At 30.9% G+C, this 25,518-nt stretch overlaps 1 protein-coding gene across 4 annotated transcripts in view; it reads left to right on the forward strand.

The window, feature by feature from the left end:
- The first annotated feature begins 6,543 nt into the window (after positions 1 to 6,543).
- Positions 6,544 to 25,518, forward strand: part of LOC114931552 (glutamate receptor ionotropic, kainate 2) — a 191,613-nt gene continuing 172,638 nt past the window's right edge. For all 4 annotated transcript variants that reach the window (XM_029303673.2, XM_085486235.1, XM_085486236.1 and 1 more), the window contains exons 1-2: positions 6,544 to 6,791; positions 14,538 to 14,743. In XM_029303673.2, the coding sequence (XP_029159506.2) occupies positions 14,650 to 14,743 (94 nt within the window). In that variant the 5' untranslated portion in view covers positions 6,544 to 6,791; positions 14,538 to 14,649. The remainder of the gene's footprint in view (positions 6,792 to 14,537; positions 14,744 to 25,518) is intronic.

Below are 25,518 nucleotides of genomic sequence, written 5' to 3' on the forward strand. Positions count from 1 at the left end.
CTCAAAATATTTATCCATGGAGCTTCAATTGCATCATATATTGTTGTACATTAATATTTCTGTCTTTTCTGTATTTTTTGATTGTGAAAATTATTGCAAACTTTTCCAAACTTGTAGGATCTGCGCAAAAACATATATACACATAATTATATATGAAGATGCAGCTTTCCGGTAAAAAAATTTTTATATATAATTATTTATAAATAATATATGTAAAAAATTACACATTTAATATTATAATTAAATTAAAATTAAATTAAAATCAATTATTTTTGCGCAACGCATTAAATATAATTCAGCAATTTTATTGAATGACAACTCTCTGGAGACGCTCAAAATATTTATCCATGGAGCTTCAATTGCATCATATATTGTTGTACATTAATATTTTTGTCTTATTTTTTAATTGTTAAAATTTTAATATTTCAAACGTTCCCACAAAATTGTAGAATCTGCGCAAGATATAAATACTATTACTAACAATAAGTTAACTATGTAAAAAATTACATATATTTAATAATTCAATAATTAAATTAAAATTAAATATATTATATAAAATATATTTAATATAATTATATTATATTAAACATATTATAATTATATAAAATGACTTAAATTACTTAATATAAAATGATTTAAATAAATAAATGAAATATATAATATATTTAAATATAATTAAATCGTATCGTATACGCGTAAAAGTGATGAATTCTCATTGAAATAAGTAAGACTCAACAAAAATATGGATTTGCAGAATATTTTTTTTACTATATATAGGTATTCTTTATAATTCCACACGCTCCGTGGACACGATCATTTCACTCTCATCTTATCGATCTGAAGAGGTCGAGCATTGGTTTTCCATCTATTCTCGTTACGATCGCGCCCGTCTTTCTACCATCCGCGTAATCTGCTTTTCGCATACAAATCGCGTCGTCCGAGGCCATTATCAAACGGTTATCAATTTTGAATTTGATCTTTGTGACGCTCGCACGGCAAACTTACCCGGACGATTTATGATCCATCGAGGAAAAACTGCGAGACCTTCGCGTGAATTCGCACAAATTGCTTTTATTACGAGATAAATGCAGACTCCAATGATTGAATCGTCGATTATGAACGAAAGATGAAATAAGATACGCGCACGATTGTTCTGACATATATAATAATTACAGTTTTAGGTAAATATTTCGAAATATGCATATGAAAAAAAAAACAACAGATAATAGAGCGTGACATTATTTAAATTACTTAGGCAATTTAGAAAATATAAAACGTGCCGCCTATCATCGTCATTAGTGTATCTAATTGCCTGCATTTAACTATGGTATATTTATAATTAGTTGCTTATCATTCGGCGATTATCGCCATTATTGTTGCAGACGATTATTAAGCAGCCACTTTTTGTCCGTGGAAGCTCGAAATGCAACAATAATCTAAACCAATTTAAAGATAACGGCGAAACAATACCGAGAACGTGTGGGCCATTATGGCGTAATCGCCGATAAATTTCAACTACCCTTGAGATACGTTTCAGGTAATTCTTGCATGTTAACCGCGATAAGGAATAAATGAAAGGATATCGAAATCAACACACGGAATGTTGCTAAAAATCTTTCAAAATGCAACATCGCGCTCATTTTTGCGTGGATTGCATTCATTAAAAGCAAACCGATTCTATCAGTTAATGAAAATAATAGATAAAAGAGTTTTCTTTTTATTCCAGATTTTTTAAAGAAAAAGCCATGTGAACACACAATCATATTTTCCAAAATTTTGTCATTCCCAAACGCATCTTTATTATTTTTTTTATTTATTTTTAAATCTTTATTTCTACACACAGTTGAAAAATTTCTGTTAAATTTAACAGAAATTTTTGTGTTAATTCAACATAATATGGATATGTCGTTAAATGGAGACACAAATATTGTGTTAATATTTTAACACAAAATGAATGCAAAACTTTAAATAATTTAAAATAAATTTTGTGTAAAATTCATAAACTTTTTGAAAAAAAAACAACAGATAATAGAGCGTGACATTATTTAAATTACTTAGGCAATTTAGAAAATATAAAACGTGCCGCCTATCATCGTCATTAGTGTATCTAATTGCCTGTATTTAACTATGGTATATTTATAATGTAAAAATTAACAAAAAATATGTTAATTTTATAGATTTTATCATCCCCACTTATATTAATAAAATAGAAAATCAACATTTTTTTCTGTGAATTTTAACAGATAAATCTTGTCACTAATAAAGCAGTACATATTTATTGTGTAAAATTAAAATTAGATGCACATTGTGTTATTTGTACATTTTTTTAGTTCTTTTAATAATTTAACATTTAAATTCAATTAACAGACCAGTAATGTGTTAAATTAACACATGAATGTATTAAATATTTAACACAAAAAATTTAATGGGGACCATTTTTAACGAGAAAACAAATTTTTCTACTGTACACTATAATGAATTGCAAGTCATTTAGATAATTAACGATCTGTGATTTATGTATATAATATAATCTGTGTTATATAAATATAAATGCGCAATTGTTAAAACCGCAATTCCATTAAACACGTAGCGCATAAAGTTATTCTCTCGCGTTTTACAATAATTCACCGATGCGCAATGATCCTCCCCAATCATCAGTTTCAAAATTATAACACCGGCAATGAGTAACAATCGTGACCGCTCGGCCATATACAATGGCACCATTATATATATATTTCACGGCGATAAATCTGTAACCTCTGGATGCCATCCAAAAGTTTTCTTATGCACGTGGAAGCTCGGTGGAATCGCGCGAAATTCCAAAAGACGTCTCTGTTCGACAATCCCCGGCGCTTTTTTCCCTCGTGGGATTGAGAGTGAGACACGCCCATTCTTTCTTCTCGCTCCCCTTTCTACGTGAAAAGTGCTCCAAAAATTAAATCGAGATTCATTCTTCATTCAACGTATTCATCTCTTTCTTTAGAAGCGACAAATATAGTAAAATAGAGTTAACTTTTAATAAAACATCTTATTTCCAAATTAAAAAATGCAACAAACTGCAATTTTTTAATTCCCTGTCACTAAGTTGCAAAGCATTTACGTATATTTTTTTTATTTCTGTGTTTTATGATAAATAAAAAAATTTAACAAAGTAAAATTTTATAAATCTACAAATGCAAAAAGTTGCATTTTAAAATTAATTTTATTTTTTTAATTTTCAATTTTAATTTTATTTTACTTCTTCTATTTTTTTGTACAGGGTGTTTCTAAACCTCAGAGATTTTAAGAACGTATTCTAGAGGTTTAAATAAGAAAAAAGTTCTTGTAAACATGGATCCAAAAATGCTTTTCCTCCGAGTTGTGAGAAAAAATCGAAAAATGTATTGTATAGCTCTCAAAGACTTTTTTACAGATCGTTGAAATTTTACACAACGTAATAATTAGTAGTAAATATTTTATTTTAAAAGAGGTGTTAATTTTCATTTTTGGAGCCTCATGTTTATAGGAACTTTTTTCTGATTTTAACCTCTAGAATACCCCTTAAAATTTCTGACATAGGTTCAGAAACACCTTGTAATGCTAATTAATTTTACTTAAAAATAAAAATTAATTATTATTATTTTACACAAACGACTCGGATGTAATTCACTAATATTTCCTCAGCTTCCGACACTCTGCAACAAACGCAGAACGTGAAATTCTTTGGTTTCACCGTCATACGTCTGAAGATAAGAAATACCTCTGGCATGTCTGGCTGGCTCTCGCCGACGTTTTTCACTGTCGATGCGTTTGACCGCACTCAAAGTTCTCCACAACGTCCATGGAGAAGTGTAATTCTCCTCTGTCTGTGCTGTCGTGGCGAGTGCACCGAGGAATTATTTCTCCGGGATAAGGGCGGGAAGTCTCACCCGCTCCTGGGTCTCGGTGCCATTAGTAATGGTTTTAATTTGTGCGGCTGAAAGTTCATCCCCCTCGGGCCGATCTCGATCGGCGCGAAATCGATGACGAACGAGTTAGAGGAATGCCGCGTTGGTCGGAAATGGGTTTTCCCCGGGGAAAATGCTGCCGATCGGATTTCGTTCGCAGAAGTCGTGCGGAAATCGAGGAGATTTTCGTGTTGTCGCTGCGATATAATCGCGCGAATTCGTTCGAACGTAATTAATTACTTGATCCGCGCGACTTCTCTTGTTTGCTTTTTTTATTTCAGATATTGACCAATCAAGAATTGCATGATCGAAGCTCTTTACAGCACATTGGAAAGATTATTTCGCGGACTTGACAAAGAATGTTTCTAATCGAATCGCTCGTAAATTGAATGAAACGAATTAATTCCGACATTTAAATATAATTATTCATTAAAGAAACTAGCACTCTATGTTTTTAATAAAATTTAATTACAAAGTTACTCAAAAATTGTTTGCATAAATATTAGGAAAATATCAGAGAGAACATCAGATATAAATTAGCTAAGAGATTCTTTTCATTATAATTTAATATTAAATATATTTGGTTTTTGTGCTTTTGTGCATAATGTTTGATCAAATCGCTATTTTTTATTTATTAATAAAGATTCTTAGGTAGATTTCATGTTTATTGGATTGTTTCATAGAAAAATTGGAAAAATTTGTGAATGCTAATAAGATTAATGACGGTGCTTCTCTCTCTAACGCATTAAAGCAAATATCTGTTTATTGTGCTCTTTCACCCCTTTCACCCTTCCCTAAAAAATACATAACAAGTAGCTATATATCGAACATACCGCCATCCTCCGGATGCATAGAGCAACTATTGCACCATGTTCGACTGCAACTCCAACCAAGCACTTGGAAACTCGATTTCAATCCATCACAAGGTTTGTGTCTCGACTAACTCGTGTTCTCGTCGTAAAACCTGTTGCTATTTAAAACTTTTACATATTACGACATATTTTTTTTGTATTTAGATTAATGGAGACTTCGAGATATCTAACGTTCTTATAGAAACGTAGAGCTTACACTACTAGAGCTAGTATTACTTCTCTTTGCAAAACCTAATTAAGCAAGAAGCAAAAAGTGCGATGATTATAAGATGTCTGAAAAGATGACATAATCTGATATTTTATTCAGTTTCTTTATAAAGCGAAGTTTCTTTATGAATAATTTTAATTAACATTTGTTGCAGTACATACTTTGCATCTTATCCATTTATCTTAAAAGTATTTTGAATATGAAGACAAGCTTTCATCTGGTTCATTTAATAAATTTTTTATTTTAGATAAAATACAGCTACGAGAAAAATATTATAATTATAATAATTAGTTTTGTTTACTCGTTTTTACTATCTTATCACTATTATATGTGTAACTTTTTGCAAAGTTTTGCAAGCTTTTCTAATAATTTTCTTCTAGTAAAGAAGCAAATAAATATTCTACATTAATTATTGAATGTCGTGTTTGTAAAAGTTATTATCGTTAATATCTCAACTTTCCAAAATCGTCGTTTATATGTGAAAAAGATGGAACGCACGTCTAGGCACGTGAAATTTTTATAATGAAAAGAAGTTTACGGAAAGCGAGTAACGATCCCTGTTCGTCGGCGGCTAAATTGCCATAAAAGTCCTTTAAGTTTACGGTGCATGTAGCTGCGCATGAAAAGCATGAAAAAGGTACTAAAATTGCTGGTAGCTGGTAGAACTTAATATATAGCGATTTCGCCTCCTTTATTCTTTTCTGCAGCGTAACTTTATGTAACTTTTCAAAAATGAGAAGAATAATATACAGAAATAAGATATTTTCTCTACATGTTTTACAATAAATTTTCACGTGATTATTTAATCAAAAACTTATTGTACGTTATACATATCCAAGAAACATGTAAATGCATAAGAATGATTTAAAAGTTAATAATTGTTAAAATTAATAATTGTTCAAGTTAATGTTCCATATTGCATTGTGTGCAGTTTCTCTCGAGACCATAAATTCATTGGAAATTATAAAGTATAAAGTATGATTATTTTAATGTCAAAATAATCATTAAGAGAAGCAAAGCATAAGATTCAGCTTTTACTTTTAGATTGAAAACATTATAATAAGTTTTATTTAGAAATAAGAATAGGGAGTATCAATTTTTTTACGTACACACATAAAAAATAAGAATACGGAGTATCAATATTTTATATCTGTGTATATATTATACATATATGTATAACCATGCAATACTGTCTTAAAATATTTATATATTAAAAATTATATTTAAAATATTAAAATATTTATATATTTCAAAATATTAGATAAAATAAGAAGTATATAGAAGAAGAATAAACTGTTAAAATTAAATAGTAAAATATCTCAACACGACAAGAAAAATTACCATCACATATTTACGACTCGCTCCGACAGCGGCGAGGCGCACACTGACAGATGACAGTTCCTCACGTGCTCTCGAGCACGTGAGCGCGCGCATGCGCAGTAAGACGACGAGCACGTGTCGCGAGCGGCGAAGCTCGGGCGTCTTCGGCCGTTGTCGCGAGTCGACGACCGACCGACCGAGCGGCAGTCGCGCGCCGGCCGCTGTCACGATAGGATGTGTATGTTTACGTTTCCGCGATGATTACGATTCGACCCCCATAGAGGTTATGTTTATGCGCGCCGTGCGAGGACGATGCACGTCTCTACGCACCGGCATTCCTAAGGATCATCGCTTCCGAATGTCCAAGTGCCCCGCGAAACGTCAGCCTAACGATATTACAAGAGTTTCGTGAGGTTTTGCCAACAGCGCCATTGCCCGAATGCTCCGAAAATTGCGGCGAAAAATGTGAGTAAATTATTTTGAAATCTTTTATAAAGAAGAAATAAGCGATAGAGATCGGAAATACGAATTAATCTGCATTTTCAATTACACAATCTCGATCGAGGCGAGTCTGTATAATTTAAAAATGCTGATATATATGAATATAATTAGCGAGCCCTATTTTCCACTCGCCACTTGAAGTTGTATGCATTTAAGTTGTGCTTGGAAATTATTTGCATCGAAAATACACTGTATTAAACAAATAAAGTTAGATATTACATGAATGAACAAATTGATTTTTTAATGGAATTATAAATTATATAGAATCTTTAATTTCCTTATTTATATTAAAAAATTATTAATTGTTAATATATTTCGACATAAAAATATTGTTTTTTTTTAACTTTTTTTTCGTTATTTCATTAAAAGAAGATAGTTTCACAAAACAAAAAAAAACAATTTAATTTCTGAAAAATTTATTGAAATAATATAATTTATTAACAGTGTATCCTGAAAATGTGAAATGTGATTTAATAATGAGTATGTTCTCTTGAGTACATAATATCGCGAAATTGAATTTGTTAAATTTTAATTCAAGAGAGTCGTCGCGCGAAAGCAACTTTATTACTTCTCCTTGTCTTTTTGTGACATTTCTATGGCTGGTAAAAACAATATACGTCATTCATTTATTCCAATTTGGTGAGCAAGTTTCGTCGCGATGCGGTTCTGTTCGGTTCGTTGGCGAAATCGATAACTGCCTCCCGAACCGAAACGAATTGTCCTCCTAGTTTGGAGTTTGCTGTCCGCCACGTGACTTGTCAGCCAACCAAGTCTTTCAATAACTTTCTTTTCGTTTCTTTTGTACAACTTATAGCTACCATATAAAGTTCTATGATAAATTGTTTTCTATTTATTATATCATTTTACATACACATTAAGACCTTCTATATTTTTTAAATTTATTATATATATATTGCTTTAATTTTACATTATTACTGCAATTATATCGAGAAAAATGTAATTGTTAATTTACAAACGTTTGTATTATTTTATACGATTATAGGAAAGATAATCATTAACTGAATATTAATTATATCAAAAAAGCGAGCAAAAACAGAAATTATCATCATTTGTACGCATCATTATATTGGTACTGATTGTAACAAAGTATTACAATTGCGTGATAAACATTGAAGACAATTTTGATGACATAATTGCGGAATATATTTAAATTTCTGTGCATGGAAATTTCTCGTATTCAACTACAAGAGCAATTGCAAATAATGCATTATTCTCTATGCATTAATTATTATACTGCATAATGTACATAATTATATACATATGCAAGAGAAGATTTAGTATATATAGCTAAGTACAGATATAATTGAGTGTGATTGATTTAGAACAGCGTACGATTCGTACTAGATTAATGAATATTCGATTCTTTTAATTAGATTTCCTGTCTATTATATTAAATTAAATTATACGCGTTAAATTAATTTCAGTAAATTATTCACGGCGGAATTTTCAGTAAATCAGAAAATTCCGGGAAGTATTTTAACGTCGTTATAGAAATAACAATATGCGAATGAGACAAGGTAGTTTTTAATGAAATTTTGCAATCGAACGTGAAGTTACGTGTTATTTTATGCGCATGCATAATCCATATCGATGCTATCGCTTTGATATCGAACGAATAAATTTAATCACCGCTTTAGCATTGATCGGGAGAAGTTAAATAATACTTGTCGCTATGTCGGAGACAATTTTACAAATTATGCTCATGCATCTCATTCTCCGATCGTATTTAACAACTTTCGTACACGAGATACTGAATTGTGCACGAGAACAAAATGTATAATTAGAGTTATTTACAATTTGTTAAACTGCAGGATTTGTGATAAGTTTGATTATTAGTTGTCGTATTTTGTACACGCTTTTGTAGATTTTATGGTCTCATCATTATCGAAGAAACTAATAATATGATGTTAAATACATTTAATACACATGTTTATGTGTATAAATTATTTACGTGTAATCATTATTTATTGATTACAATTGTAATAAATAAACACGATTATTTCAGGAATTAAACATATATATTATAGGATTAAACAACTTGCGCATTTAGCTTATAATAATATTAATTAAATAATTTATGAATTAGTTAATATCAGTTTCCGGGTTGGGTAAGTTAATGATTTTTTTAAACTAACAATAAGTTAAGTTAAAGTTAGTTACTTATAAAATTAATTTAGTTAAGTTAAAAGTTTTATGAACAAAAAATTAATCCAGTTAAAGTTAAGTTAAGATTAAATTAACTGAAGTTAAATCAAAAGTAAATTTTTAAAAATATTACTTTTATATTAAATTAGAATTTGATTGTTGATTATTTTAAAATGTATAATAACGTAACAAAGAAATTTTAATTTTTATATAGAAATATATTTTTTTGTAATTACAATTGATGACAACATACAATTAAACATAAAAATTAATAATACTTTAATTTAAAAATAATACGTTTATAATTTATAAAAGAACAATAATATTATTCAGAGATAAAAAAATTTAACTCAGGAAAAAAGTTAATAAGATTAAGGTAAAAAATAACTAGTTAAAGTTAAAAATTAATACATTTTAAATTAACTAATCGTAAGCTAAATTAAACGTTATTAACTTTTCAATTTTTTTTTAACTTTTAACTAATTAACTAGTTACCACCCTGATCATTTATTTGTCAGTATACTTATAGTGACAAATTTGTTAAAGGATTAGGAAACTTCCTGTCGCCACTTTCGAAATTAATTATTATTGAGGGAATCTGAGTACATATACATATAGAGTTTTCGGAGCATTTTAAAAGGATTCTTAACGTCTATACGCGCAATAAATATTGATTGTTGTTAACTCTCTATTCGCCGGACAAGTAAACGGCGATCTATGTATTTTTCGCGGCGTTTGAACGACCGAGTGGATTAAAGTGGAGCGTGTTTCCGCCCGCCAGCTTTGCACACTCGCCGTTGTCGATATGGACGATTAAATTTTATTGCATCGCGCGCGGCGAAATGATCGCACCAGAGTCTCGATATCCAGAGCGTCAAGCGCTGATAAATCGAAGATAGGGCGCGTCCTGAAATCGTGGAGGAACGGAGAAGAAAGGAGCGCACTTTATCGAGTTTCCCTGTCGTATCTCGCGAACGAGAGCCCACTAAAATCCGGAAAACTGGCATACGAACATCGCATACGACTAAGTTTTCGCGCAGAACGACTTCTTTCGCACCCTACTTCTTCAATCTTTTTCTTTCTCTTTTTCTAAATATGTCGAACATTTATTACGACGAGAGGAAAGAGCAATTTTACAAGGATCTGTGAAAACAGCTCGGTTGACGTAATCATCCGGTCACGAATCCTCCATAAAATTCTCACCCGCATGCGAGCGAGAAGAACTACATATTCTGCTGACAGAATGCGAAGTATTTCAGAAAGAGGTTTTTCCTCGTGCAGAGAAGAGAGCATTGATGATGGATCGCCTATTACTCGGCGAGATCGGGGATCGGTCGATATGAATTCGCTTTAAAATAGCACGAGCGGAGAGGAAAAGTCTGTAAAAAAAAAAAGCAAGAAAGGAGAAAAAGAAAACACATCCCTTCCCGCTTAGCAAGCATTTCTCTCCCCGTGTGCTTTCGGCTATCACAGAGAGAGAGAGAGAGAGAAACGAGGGAAATGACCGTGTTAACGAGAAATTCCGGAAGATTCACTAGCCGGTTTTCCTCCTATTTTCCTGCCCGAGAGAGCGACTCGGCGATATCGCGAAGATGGTTTAGGACGACCGTAGATCACAAAAGGTGGCGGGCGGCCAGAAACGCGGATCGGCGAAAAAAAATATATTTAAAACACCCGACCGCGTTGTTATTCCGACTTTATTCGCTCATCCCTTTATCGCCTCTTCAGCTTCACCTCTCTCTCGCGCGCATGCGCGCGCGCGTTGACCTCCGCTGCTTTCTCCTCTGTGCCATTAAGGCGTTTCTATGGTCTCGACGAATTATCGCGTCGAATAAAGCGGCGCGATTAAGGCAACCTGGACGCGACGTACAACGAATCGGAAGAATTTCGTATAACAGCCCGCTCATTTTCCCTCAAAGCAGCTCTTCTCGCGCGCGGCGATATATCTTCCCTCCAGATGTTCGCGGCCTTTCACCCTCCGACGTGCTAATTGCGAGATTACAAATTGCCAGTATGTCGCGATTCCCCCCTACGGAAAGGTGGAAGGAAATAGAATTAATTTCCTCTGCGTTTTAATTACGATAACGATAATCTCTTACTTTGGATTCCTTACCAGGGTGTCCAGCAGACTTAATGAAAAAAATTCTCTGGCTTTTTCAGATTTTCCAAGACTAGAAATTTATTTTTTCCCTGACTTTTATTAGTATTATTTTTGCCAAATATATAATTTACACGAAATAGCACGACGATGAAAATATAAATTAACGAACACGCTGTAGATGAATCGATTTTTAACAACACAGAAAATTAGCGTGCTGGGAGTCAAGGAAAAGTCTATATTTATTTAATAAAAAATTTCAATTATTGAGACAAATGTAGAATAATGTGAAAAAAATTTAGATAAATAGTAAAAGTTCCCGACAATTCCAGATTTATAAAATTCCCTGACAATACCCGGTTTTCCCTAACCGCTAGACACCCTGCTTACATTTCTCGCTTACGAAGAAGAGAAGAATTCTTTTACAACTCCATTTTCTTTCAACTCTCGTCTCGAAACTTTGAATATCTATCTGTGGGAAAACGTGTATAAACATATAAAAAATTTAAAAAAATAGTAAAGATTAAAAGTCGCGTCCAACTTTTTGCAATAAATGTATATATAATGTATGCGATTTTAAATTTCTTACATTGAAAAAATTGTACGAACTTTGTATTCACCGACTGCCGACTGAAAGGATTATCTATCGCTGTATTTCTCAAGGGATTATCGTCGGATCGTTCTTTCTTTCACGACATTGTAAAGCGAACCGCGCCTCAAATAAAAGAGTCGCAATTACTCAGGTCGGAAACTTCGCGCCGGAAAAGTGGAAATAAGAAACGCGTCCCTTCTCTCAGTAATAAAGTCGAGTGAAGAGGGATATGGGAAATATATATATATATATATATATATATATATATACACGCGGAATTTTCTCCGCACAAGAGGAGGAAGACGCCAGCCAGTCTGCGCGATTCGCCACTGTATATGGCAAATCCGCGACATCGCGAATCGCGAACTGCGAAACGCCATTGTTTCTTTTGAAAACTGCAGCGACGTAGAGGAAGCCGGAAAGTTTCGCGAATCCTTCCCTTCATTTTTCGCGAAGAAATCGCGTGACATTGAATTAAAATCAAATAATGCCGGCAAGTTTCTGCCAACATTCTTGCGTGCCATCAGCGACAAAACACCGCGGTTATTTCGTAATTTTATCGATTTACGAGACAGCGACGACGAGAGCAAGAAACGCGGCGCAAGTAGAAGCGAAATGCAAAGTTTGCAGAATAATGCGCGTAACGCGCATAACTTGGTTTGTTCGTGAAACGTGAAAAGTATGTCACGAGAGAGAGAGGGAAGATGCTAGAATTGACATAATCTGAAGGCTTGCTTTAAATGCCTAAAATCATAGTAATAATTAAACAGTTGTAATATCATAGAAATAACCACTTTGCTCTTTTGATAATTTTTTATTATTTTACATTACAATTTAATTAACGTATGTATCCTAGATACATAGCTTTATCTTTTTATCACATACATATATGCGTTTCATTGATGTGTTTAATTTTTTATACTGTTGTAATAAAATATAAAACTATGTATATATTAATTAAATTGTAATACAATTACAAAAACTAATTTAGAGCAAATTGATATGTTTAATAAAACTTATTAATAGAAAGATTCAAGTAAAAAGTATATTTGCGAAATATTCAGAAGTATATATTATAGCTGTATTTTGAATTCTCTTGATTATGGAAGTTTATGAAAGTATTTCATATTTTATATGTATTACGCTATACGGTATCAAACGCGCAGTACATATTAAATATCAACGTGCATACTAACTATCTGCTTTAATTATTTATATTGCTGAACATAGCTAAAATTGCATCGACAGCTTTATAAAAATATGATATTTTAAAACTTCTGGCTGGCGTCTTCCTCTCTGTGAATTGAATATATATTCACATAATATTTCTCATTCCTTCAGATATATTTCACTTTGCAATAAATATGAATAATTTAGTAAATTAAAAAATAATATTTTTGCGTTAGAAAATTAATTAGTAACAATTTAATTAATATAAATTACGCAATATTGTGTAATCTGACGTGTATAATAAAAAGGCTGCAAGTGTAATTTGCACATTGCAAAATACATTTGCATAAAATTTTGCGTAAAATATTGGGTTGTATTTGTAAAAGATATAAAGATATTACACAAACAAACATTTGCTTTCTTCCTCTCTCTCTCTCTCTAAAAAATATTGCCAAAATATTTTACATGCTATGCGCGTACACATACGCGGAATTTTATTGAAATTATACAAGTATATTAAAATAATCGATCGTGCAAGTTGATAATTATAACAATTATATAGAGTGATCCCAATTCGCATTATAATATAATAATACATAGAGCGCTTACTTCTAGCTCGAGTTTCACTGTGCAAATGACAACAAAGCTGTGAAATGTATCGCGTAAATTATATATACTATATCCCCACCTAGCGCGTGTAAAATATTTCGACAACGAATTATCAATAACAAAATATTGGAACTTTTGGATTTTTTTCAAAGAGGATATAATTACAATTTTTTTGTTCTTACTTAATTTTTTAATTATTTTTATTGTTTTATATTAAATATACAATGCTTCCTTCATTGATTTTTAAATGATTAAAATATGTGTATATATAATTCGAATATTGTGAGAACGCGCAGAAAAAAAGCGAATTGCAAATAAAGATAAAAATATATACAAGCTTTATGATACATTAAACGTCAAGTAATAATCTTAAAATATATGTATAATTTAATATTTTGCGTATATAGGATATTCGATTATACATACATATATACTTTTGCTCAAATAAATTTGAAACATAAAATGATGTGAATGATACATTTTCAGGGGAAAAAATTTACAAGCTCAAATGGCATGCAACATGAACATTCAAATTTTCGACAATATATCGAAACAATAAAAGTAGACGAGCAATAATAGTAGCCATTGAATTGGATTTTGAAGCGTTTACGCAAAATTTTTAACTTTCTCTGAGAGTCTGCAAAAAGCTATGTTCTTCAATAAATCGGAAATTGCAAAATCTCGATTCCCTGATACAAAAGCGGTTCTTTTTAGCATTCAAAAGTCAAATGTAGCAAATATATTCTGCCCCTGACTGATATATATTTCAATGAAAAGTTTTAATTAATATACCGAGTAATAATGAATTTTGAATAGTAATAATAGACAAAAAAATGGCAAAAGTTATATTATATTCGTAGTTTTACATTTACATACTATTTTAAAATTTATTCTCCGAAATCATTTGATAATAAAATGATATAAGCGTTGAATTTTGATATCAAACAGAATTAGCATTAATTTTAATTATAATTAATCTTTAATCAATTATTATGTGTACCAAAATCAGAATTTTTAATCTATTGATTTAATACAAATATATATTTTTATTTATTTATTTATTTATTTTTTTCAGATAAATGCGTAAGAGCGTTGGGTCTTAGTCCATCGCAAACATAGTTTGTGCGGTAGTGTTTGTGTGAAGGGCCATCGAAAAAGGCCGCGGCGGTGGGCTTCCGAGATGAGCTATGAATCTGGGCTGCCTGGTAGCCACTGTCTTCGTCCTTCAGCTGCTCCAGCTGCCCTCGGTGCTCGACGCTCTACCCTCGGTCGTCAAAATCGGTGAGTTTATACCTCCACTCTATTTTATGAACAGGTTTCATTGCTTTGCATATCCCTAACCATATCCCTAACTCGACCAATTCGATGAAATGATGAAATTGTATTAAAAGAATTGATATTTCTTTTATATTATTTTTTTATATTATTATTTCACATATATATTTATTTATTAAAGCATTTCAGTTTTTAAACGAATTAAAAATTGACGGAATATTAAATCTTAAACAATATACATCCTTATAAATATTGTGTGAATAATTAGGTATATTAATATACTAAAATTATTTTAAAATTTATAAGTTCCATTGCTAACCCATACAGCACAAAATATTTTTAAAATCTTTTAAAAATATTTCTTAAAAAATAAAATTCGGAAATATTTTTAAAATGTTTCTATATTCATTTTTAATGTTTAAAAATAGTTTTGAAATATTCCTTAATTAATCATTTTAAAATATTCCTAAAACTATTTAGAAATGTTTGTATGCAATATTTTATAGAAGTATTTAAAAATATTTTTTGAAATTTTCCTAATATTTTGTGCTGTACGAAAAGTTCAACTTAAATTTTAATCTTATCCTGCATTTATATTGCAATCTTCTGAAATAAAATCTAAAATAATAATAATAATAATATTTTGTACATTTACGTGCATTTTATCAAATAATATTTGTCATTTATTGTACGTTACGATCTGACATTATCAAAATCGAAACTGCGGAAATATCATCTCTTACTTCTTGTAAATCTGAATCATATATCGATCGTGGAAAAGTTTGTCAAGTATGGACCGTACTAGACACGTGCGGGTTGATATCTTTCTCTGACATTTTTCGAAGATTGTTCTTTCCCCCTTACAAGTTGCCTTCCCGAAAACTTTGACGTACCTAAGAGCCGCTTCTCAAATCAAACTTTTGTAGAAGTTGCCCCTAGGCTACGCTCGTCTCTACAGTGTCTCCGACAATAATTATTGCACTCAAGGCACGTGTGGATCTTGAAATACTCTCTCAGCGATTTCATCTACTCTGTTTGCGCTCCTTTTTCTTTCCCGCTTTTCAACCAATAAAAACATTTCGGTGTTGTTTCTTGCGAAAGGGGAAGTCACATATATACATATATATCGCAAATTGGAAATTTAGGCTTTTCACAAAAATTATACTTCTTTTATAAAACACCGATTTACAAAGATTTGACACTTTACAAAAATTCTTGTGAAATATTCTTGTGAAAAACAAACTGAATATTATAATAAATTTTAATTTATATAAAATATTATTTTTCGACTCTCTTGCAACTCTCTTTTATATGTTGCAGAAGCTTCTTAAATTCAGGTATTTTATTAATTCTTTTTGCAAATTTTAATTTATATAAAATAATATTTTATATAAATTAAACTATATAAAATAAAATATTATTTATATAAGATAGAAAATGAAATATGATGAAACAAGGGGGCGATTTTATAGAACGTAGAATAGTTAATGATCCTTTCTATTGTATATAATAATATTAGATTTAGAAAATAATTGTAGATTTAGAAATATATATGTCTTACTGTATATACTATTATAAAATTTATCATTTTTTTATATTAGATAAAATTCTACGAATAAATATTTAAATTATCTATAAATTTAATTATAATTATTTTGTGAAAAATGAATAGAAGAGAAGAAATATTATTTATCTAATTTTCTTTGTCATGTTGTGATATTATTGCGTTTTATAAAAATTAATCACATAACGCAATGTCATGATTTCTACTAATAATATTATATTAGTGGTGCTATTTTGGTGCTATAGTATCATAATAAAGCCATTAGCTATTTAGCATATCAGATTACAAATACATAACAATCCATTATCATGTTACTCTTGAGAACCCAACGAGTTATAAATAAGTTCTTTTGAATTACTAGTCAAAGTAATTAATATATTCGGTTTATAATATTTCTTTTCTATTTTTTTCTTTTTATTAGATAAATTCTTATTAAATGCAGGAATATGCGATTCAAACTTTTCAGTGAGACATATATATTACAATTATATACAACAAATCAGACTTTAACTATATTATTAGATTATTTGTTTTAAACGATAAAAGATGAAATTCTGGTTTATTCTAATCAATAAATGTATAGATACCTTATTAGCGAAATAAATGAGCTGATCATATCGCATGTAATCATTATATTTGCACACTATTTATCACACACACGATTTGGCAAATTTATGTTATTTCAGCAGAAATTTTAAGGGCTCAGGAAATTGGATGTTTAGATTATGAAACTATCAATTTCAAAATTTATCTGATCGTGTTTCGGCCGCGTCTCGATTACGCATTTAATGATCAATAACAATTTAAAACGATACATTCACATTAATGGGGCGATATTCCGGGACGTTTAATCAATCTTCATTAAAGCGGGAAAATGAATATTTTAATTTCTACTTAAAGTCTCATATTTATTTAAAGAATGAGAAGGCAATTTAATTTCGGAGGTATAAATAATCGAAAGATTTTACGCGTCACATATGTGATCAATATATATATATATATATATATATATATATATATATACATGTATATATTACTTCGTCTCTACACAATGCGAGAAATACGAGATTTTATTTTATGAAATAACTGCCAAATTTCTGGCACGATCCCTACGGGTAGGAATGACCATAGTAATTCTCTGTGTTCAGTAGGGTTGTTGTTAATTAATGTGCGCGATACAAGCGGTTCGCAGCTGGGCAGCTGAATTTGCTCTTAAATAGTGGATGACCACTACAAATTACCAATGCTTCACTTCATTTTGCTAACAGCACACGCGTGCGTGAGATCATTATAATGAAAAAGTTACTGGCACACTATTTTACTTGATACGTGTTCTAGAAATAAGTAATACTCTTTTTTAAAAAACTAAATAAAATATTCAGCGCGCTCTTATGAAAAAACTAAATAAAAAATTCAGTACACTTTTATTAAAAAAATAAATAAAATATTCAGTACACTCTCATCCCGATTAAGTTTTGTTAATCGTATACGTTCGCTTTAGTCTCGTCGTGAAAAAAATTCTTCAAAATTAGCTCTTTATCTCAATTGGAAAATTTCAATAATGGTTTTCTCCTTCCTTTCTTTTCCGCGCTATATCGGAATAATTAATTTCTCGTCGAACATATAATTGATTTCTTTTCTCGATAATTAATTTCTCTCTGGGTATAAGCCGAAGAACAATATCCACGTAATAAACGCGATGATGTAACGTCCTGAAACGCGATACTCGGCTTGTTTCACCTTTTCATCAAAGTTGGATTTCTCGTCTTACAAAATACTCCCGAGACGGCCGCGAACGTGTAACACGTAAAATGTTTAGACAACGAAAACCCGGAAACGAATGCACCGATAAGGAGAACAGCAGATATATATTATTTGCCAAGTAGCAGAGAAGAAGAGAGAAGGAGAGATAATTTACATCAGCCTTTGGAATTCTAATTCAAATCATCTCTCACTACGGGCTCTTTCCCTCGCAAATTGGATCTACATCCGCTTCTTACGACAATATTATCTCAACAAATGAGAGAAATTATCTGATTACAAATATCATAAAATATGCAGAACATGTAACGCCTTCGGCTAAGCTTTCGTGTTTTCGCGTTTGCGCTGAAAAAAAATTAAACTGTCAGCAAATGCGGCAACATCCTATTTTGTATTCAATTGCTCAAGTTTTTGCTTTAACGAACATGTAAATATTAGAGAGAAAATTATAGTCGAAAAAAATTTAATTGAAGATATATTAAAAGTGAAATCACCTGCAACAAATAATTTTTTGCAGTGTTTAGCTAAAATAAAATTTATCAAAATTTATATCCCCCTCTGAAAATTATCAAGTCTCATTAATTGCAAGGCGCTCTATATGCTGAAATATTTAATTAAAGATATTAAAAATGAAATACCTGCAACGAATAATTTTTGGCAGTGTTTAGCTAAAATAAAATTTATCAAAATTGATATCTCTCTCTGAAAATTATCAAGTCTCATTAATTGCAAGGCACTCTACATGCTGAACTATTTAATTAAAGATATTAAAAATGAAATACCTGCAACGAATAATTTTTGGCAGTGTTTAGCTAAAATAAAATTTATCAAAATTTATATCCCTCTCTGAAAATTATCAAGTCTCATTAATTGCAAGGCACACTATATGCTGAAATATTTAATTAAAGATATTAAAAATGAAAAATCTGCAACGAATAATTTTTGACAGTGTTTATAGCTAAAATAAAATTTATCAAAATTGATATCTCTCTCTGAAAATTATCAAGTCTCATTAATTGCAAGGCACTCTACATGCTGAACTATTTAATTAAAGATATTAAAAATGAAATACTTGCAACGAATAATTTTTGGCAGTGTTTAGCTAAAATAAAATTTATCAAAATTGATATCTCTCTCTGAAAATTATCAAGTCTCATTAATTGCAAGGCACTCTACATGCTGAACTATTTAATTAAAGATATTAAAAATGAAAAACCTGCAACGAATAATTTTTGGCAGTGTTTAGCTAAAATAAAATTTATCAAAATTTATATCCTCCTCTGAAAATTATCAAGTCTCATTAATTGCAAGGCACTCTATATGCTAAAATATTTAATTAAAGATATTAAAAATGAAATACCTGCAACGAATAATTTTTGGCAGTGTTTAGCTAAAATAAAATTTATCAAAATTTATATCTCTCTCTGAAAATTATCAAGTCTCATTAATTGCAAGGCACTCTACATGCTGAACTATTTAATTAAAGATATTAAAAATGAAAAACCTGCAACGAATAATTTTTGGCAGTGTTTAGCTAAAATAAAATTTATCAAAATTGATATCTCTCTCTGAAAATTATCAAGTCTCATTAATTGCAAGGCACTCTACATGCTGAACTATTTAATTAAAGATATTAAAAATGAAAAACCTGCAACGAATAATTTTTGGCAGTGTTTAGCTAAAATAAAATTTATCAAAATTGATATCTCTCTCTGAAAAATATCAAGTCTCATTAATTGTAAGGCACTCTATAAAGTAAATAAATGAGAGCTAATGCTATCCTATAAAACCCTTTTATGTTGTAATAAATGGCGTAGACCGTGATTAATTGTCAATGGGGAGTTTTCTAGATCACGCTTCATGCTGCCCCGTCTAATCAACGTCCGTTAATTTGATGGATAAATAAGGGCGGGAAATCTTGTTGAAAGGCTTATCACGATAAATCGTTCCGTGGCGGACGTTCTTTACTCTTCAACGTATTCCGGTTGACAAAGCACAGCGCCGACGTCTAAATGATGCTCGAATAAATCCGTTTTGCTGATTAATTAACGTCGCGCAAACTATAAACAGCCCGTAATTTGTTCGCGATAACGCGAATGTATATTAAATATTGTTTACAAGACAAGAATCTTGTTTTTTTCAAGATTTTTTCATCTAGAAATAAAATTTGCGTCGTTCGAGCAGAGCTTCAGCTTTAGAGTGCAAATATATATCATATAGTTTTTTACTTGTTAATTTTGTCCACGCACAGAATCGCTGTTGCAAAAGAGAAACTAAACGTGAAAGCGTAATTTTTGTTCTATTCGCGTTCACCTTTTGCGCGTAAAATAAGTGCGCGAAACATTTATTTTACAATTTTATGAGGGAAGTAACCGGCGGAAAAACTACGACACGCGTTGCAGAAAAACATGCAACTGCCAACGCGCAAATTTTATTTTAAATGTTACAAAATCCGCGAACAGGCGGAGCAAAAGGTTTGGGTTATGAGCGAATTTTGCGGATTCGTGAGAAAAAAATAATCGACGCTGCGCATTCAACCGCGAATGTATGTCTTTTTTGCCTATATCGACCCGAGAATTTAGCATTGTGCGACTTGAAAAAGAAAATTACTTATTCTCGTGAAAAAAAAAGTTCGCGAGAAGAAAAAGTGTGTTGCACTCCGTCAAAATCGATCGGTTCGCCACAGCTCAGCGGCGCGAAATGCGAGGAAAAAGGGCCGTACGGAAATGCAGAGGGTATTCACTGGTTAATCGTCCGTATTCATCCTTTCAATAAATCTTCCGGGCAAGTTTAACTGTCTTTTATAAAAGGAAACGATTCGAAAAGGGAAACTCACGGCGCCGTTCGTGCATGCTCACCATTCATCTGCGCGATGCAAGTCTGATCCACGACAGATTGTAACATAAAAAAGCCTCTACATTACGAAGCAATTCGTAACATATTGGCTAAAATCGCTAAAATTTAATAATAAAATAATTTTCAAAGTCTCTTTTTCTCTCTTTTAAAAAAATTAAAAATATTTTTGTACATAATTAATAGATATCTTATCTACGAGAAATTGTGATAAAAAAAATTTGTCTCGATTTTTGAAATGTCATTCTTTCAAAAGAAAAATAAATTTTTTTTACATAATCAATTATGTAAAAAAACATAAAAACAAAAAGCCAGATTAATAAAGCTTAGCTTAATTTTGGAAATGACGCTCATGAAAAAAAGTCTCTACATTACGAAGCAATTTGTAACATATTGGCTAAAATCGCTAAAATTTAATAATAAAATAATTTTCAAAGTCTCTCTCTCTCTCTTTTAAATTTAATAATAAAATAATTTTCAAAGTCTCTCTCTCTCTTTTACAAAAATTAAAAATATTTTTGTACATAATTAATAGATATCTTATCTACGAGAAATTGTGATAAAAAAAATTTGTCTCGATTTTTGAAATGTCATTCTTTCAAAAGAAAAATAAATTTTTTTTACATAATCAATTATGTAAAAAAACATAAAAACAAAAAGCCAGATTAATAAAGCTTAGCTTAATTTTGGAAATGACGCTCATGAAAAAAAGCCTCTACATTACGAAGCAATTTGTAACATATTGGCTAAAATCGCTAAAATTTAATAATAAAATAATTTTCAAAGTCTCTCTCTCTCTTTTAAAAAAATTAAAAATATTTTTGTACATAATTAATAGATATCTTATCTACGAGAAATTGTGATAAAAAAATTTGTCTCGATTTTTGAAATGTCATTCTTTCAAAAGAAAAATAAATTTTTTTTACATAATCAATTATGTAAAAAAACATAAAAACAAAAAGCCAGATTAATAAAGCTTAGCTTAATTTTAGAAATAACGCTCATGAAAAAAGTTAAAGATATATATATATATATATACTTGATGTATAATCGATGCATTAAAATGCCTCATATCGTTGCTTTTATCCGCTCGAACTGTCGATGGGATAAAGCATGATAAAATACATATAAAGATGCGATAAAAATATTCTAGAATCGTAAAAGGGAAAATGCAAACATGGCATATTCATCTCTCATAGCGTATACATCTCCGGCATTTTGTACGATGCGATACGCGAACACAACGCAACCCCGTGAGTTTATCCATTACATATTCCGTATTCGAGAAATCTTTGAAGCATTTCCGCAACAATATCGCACCAAGGACATTTCGGGGATATCACGTTTGTCACGGCGAGCAGGATGTCTCGGAAAATCCGGCTTTTCCCGCGGGCTTCCTACTTCCTTCCCTCTGTCAACGAGCGAGTGACGAAAGAAGAAAGTGAATAAATGGAGCCGCGAGTAACTTTCACAACAAAGGGAACTCCTGACAGTCCTTTATTTCTCTCTCTCTTCTTACTTCTTCCTCATCGTAAATCTCGGAAACTCCCGACATTCTTTGCTCCTCATACTTGTGTCGCAGACAACATCTTGCCGATTTAATAATTTCGTCACTCGCTCGATCATCTTATTTTGCATAGAGTCTATATCTAACTCTCGTTTCGCCATTAGCGATGTAATGAGAAAACCTGCGAAGGGAAACTCTGTCTTTAATGCCACATAAATTGCGTTGGCCAACTTCATTTGCGAGTTGAATGAACACGCTATTCGCCCTTTGGGTAATTGCGAGGGATTAAAGCTTTAAACCTTCCCGAAGCATCGATTCCTTATTTAACGCTCAAAGCATTAGCCAGAGAATATCGAAATTAGCATTGAACTTTACGTCTCTGAAAGCATCGATGCATATTAAATTTCGTCAGAAAATATAGAAATCGGATGTATACAGTAATATAATCTTTAGTTTCGAAATTTGGATATTGAAAAACATTTACTTCTCTGTATACAATTATTATATATTTTTTTATAATATATAAAAAATTTTTTATAATTATAATACAATTTTTTATAATATATAAAAAAATAATAATATATAATATACTACTGTTTGTGATAATTGCAACACCATGAAGGAATAATGATACTAGAAATGTGTTGCAATTTTCATAAACAGTATATTATAAATTATTATGTTTTTATATAGTATAAAAAATTATCTCATAATTATAAAAAAATGTTTGATATATTATAAAAACATATATAATAATGTACAGAGAATGCAGTAATGTATTTGTTTCAAATAAATAATTTATTTGAACGTATTGAACTAAATATTTGTTAATTTAACAAGCTTTTTTTTAGTGTATGTAGACGGAGAAAATTGTTTTTCTCTTAAAATTTACCTTGAAAATCGTGGTAATCGTGGAACAATATGGTATTGGAAGAATTTTATAAGGGCTTTTCTGATTAATATTTGCCACAATAAAAATATTAATATCTACTACAATAAGATATAATTTAAAATATACTCGATTAATTTTACTATTTTTTATTGTGGTAAATATTAATCAGAGAAACTCTCTTCCATATTATCCCCCGATTATCGTGATTTTCACGTAAATAAATTCTAAAAAAAAATTCTCTCCGCGTGTATAAATAACACAATAATAAATATAATAATAAAAAATATATATAAAATAATAAATTAGTAAAAATATATATTATATATATTATATATTAAAAATATATAATTATAAAAAATATATAGGTGGAAAAAATAAAATAAAATAATACTAATAAAAAAAGATTTGTAAAAAATACAAGAAATATATATATATATATTAAAAATATATTAAAAATATATAATTATAAAAAATATATAGGTGGAAAAAATAAAATAAAATAATACTAATAAAAAAAGATTTGTAAAAAATACAAGAAATATATATATATATATATATTGATGTATTAAATGTATTAAATGCTATTACGTAGTACGCACGAGCGAAGAATCGGTGCGCGCAATTTACGCGCGCATTTATTCTCCATGCAGCTTAAACGTCTTGTCTATCTATTCTCGAACATTCGTTTCCCCATTTCTGATTGCATCGCTACACACGAAGCGTTCGCCACCCCTGGTCTGTGAAAAGTGAGGTCGGCTACCCCGACTGATTCTCTACACGCTGTAGGAGATCAGACTACTGTGGTAACGCAATAAGAGACCTGGGAGAGTAGAGGGCATGTATATATATCGAGAACGAAGGAGGAGGAGATAGATAGGTGGAGAAAGAGAGAGAGAAAACAAATGGACAAAAAGGAGGGAAAAGCGAGGGAGCGAACGAAGGGATAGATACGACTTCGTGGCGCCGTACGGGTATCAGTATCTCAAGAGTTTTCTCTCACCCTTCCTAGATTTTGCAGGTTTTAACCCCAGTGCGCTCTCTTTCCGCGGAGTATCGTCGGCGCGATACTTTCGCTTGGAACTCGGTATTATACACTCATTTAGTTGAGTTGCATATTTCATTAGGGTTAAGGAAGTTAGCCGTTCAATTAACGTTGACCCTTGAAAATTCAAATGCACGAGAAAATCTTTAATATGCGTTCGTTAAATTCACTTAGCGGTTTGCTTTATAGAATAATTAGCGCGGAAAGTTAATCGCACTTATTCTGCAATGTTCGCGGGTTACTATGTACCGTTGAAAATGATTTGAATAGTGTACCAGTGTGTGAAAATTATTCTATTTAAATAACTCTTTCCTCCGTAAGAATTTGCCCTCGGAAGAGTAAAAAGGTTTTTTATTGAGATGGAGTTCTAATGGAATATTCTCGACAGAAGTGTTATTTTTTTAATCGCGCTGCGAGTTATATCTTACGAGAAAGAATATATATATTATATTTTATAATGCAATTAAATCGAAATAAAATACAATATGAAATACTTAATATGATATAATAAAATATTAGCAAATAATATTTTATTTTGTCATATATTAAATAATATATGCATCTTCATTTACTTTTTTGTGTCCACATATTATATCCAATTTATATGAAAAATTTTCGGAATTAATCATTATCCGTCATTTTATTTTATCGCTATATATTATTCCCATTTTATGAGAAAACTAAATTTGCATATATCGAGAAACATCTTCCCAACTTTGTTCAAAAGCTGAATATCCAGAAATTGTATAAATCGCTATTATTCAATTTTATTTTCAAATCGAAATTCAATTAAATTTCCGATTGATGGAACTCGCTAAAGTGATATTTGCTCGGAAATCAGTTCGCCGAGCGCGAAAGATCTCAGAAATCATGGAAGTCGCTTAGCGAGTCGTGAGAGAGTCGCAACGAGTCTTTCATCCAACTGGTTGTCGGACGGCTCGGAAGGATGTCGTAAACAGAGGAATGCTTTTAATAATTCCGCGATGGAGAGTTTCGCCGAAGGATTATTCCCTCTTCTGGGTCCTTCATCGTGTACTTTTCCTGGGAATTTTCCCACGTATACTCGATCGCCTCTCGATTCTCCCTATTCCGTCAGCTTCTTAAATTCGACGAGATTGAAACGCCCTATCCGAATCGCGACGACCGACTGCAAACTTCCGAG

Source organism: Nylanderia fulva, unplaced genomic scaffold (genome assembly GCF_048542155.1).
Source record: "Nylanderia fulva isolate GAGA-0341 unplaced genomic scaffold, ASM4854215v1 Scaffold11, whole genome shotgun sequence".
In the NCBI taxonomy this organism is placed as follows: domain Eukaryota; kingdom Metazoa; phylum Arthropoda; class Insecta; order Hymenoptera; family Formicidae; genus Nylanderia; species Nylanderia fulva.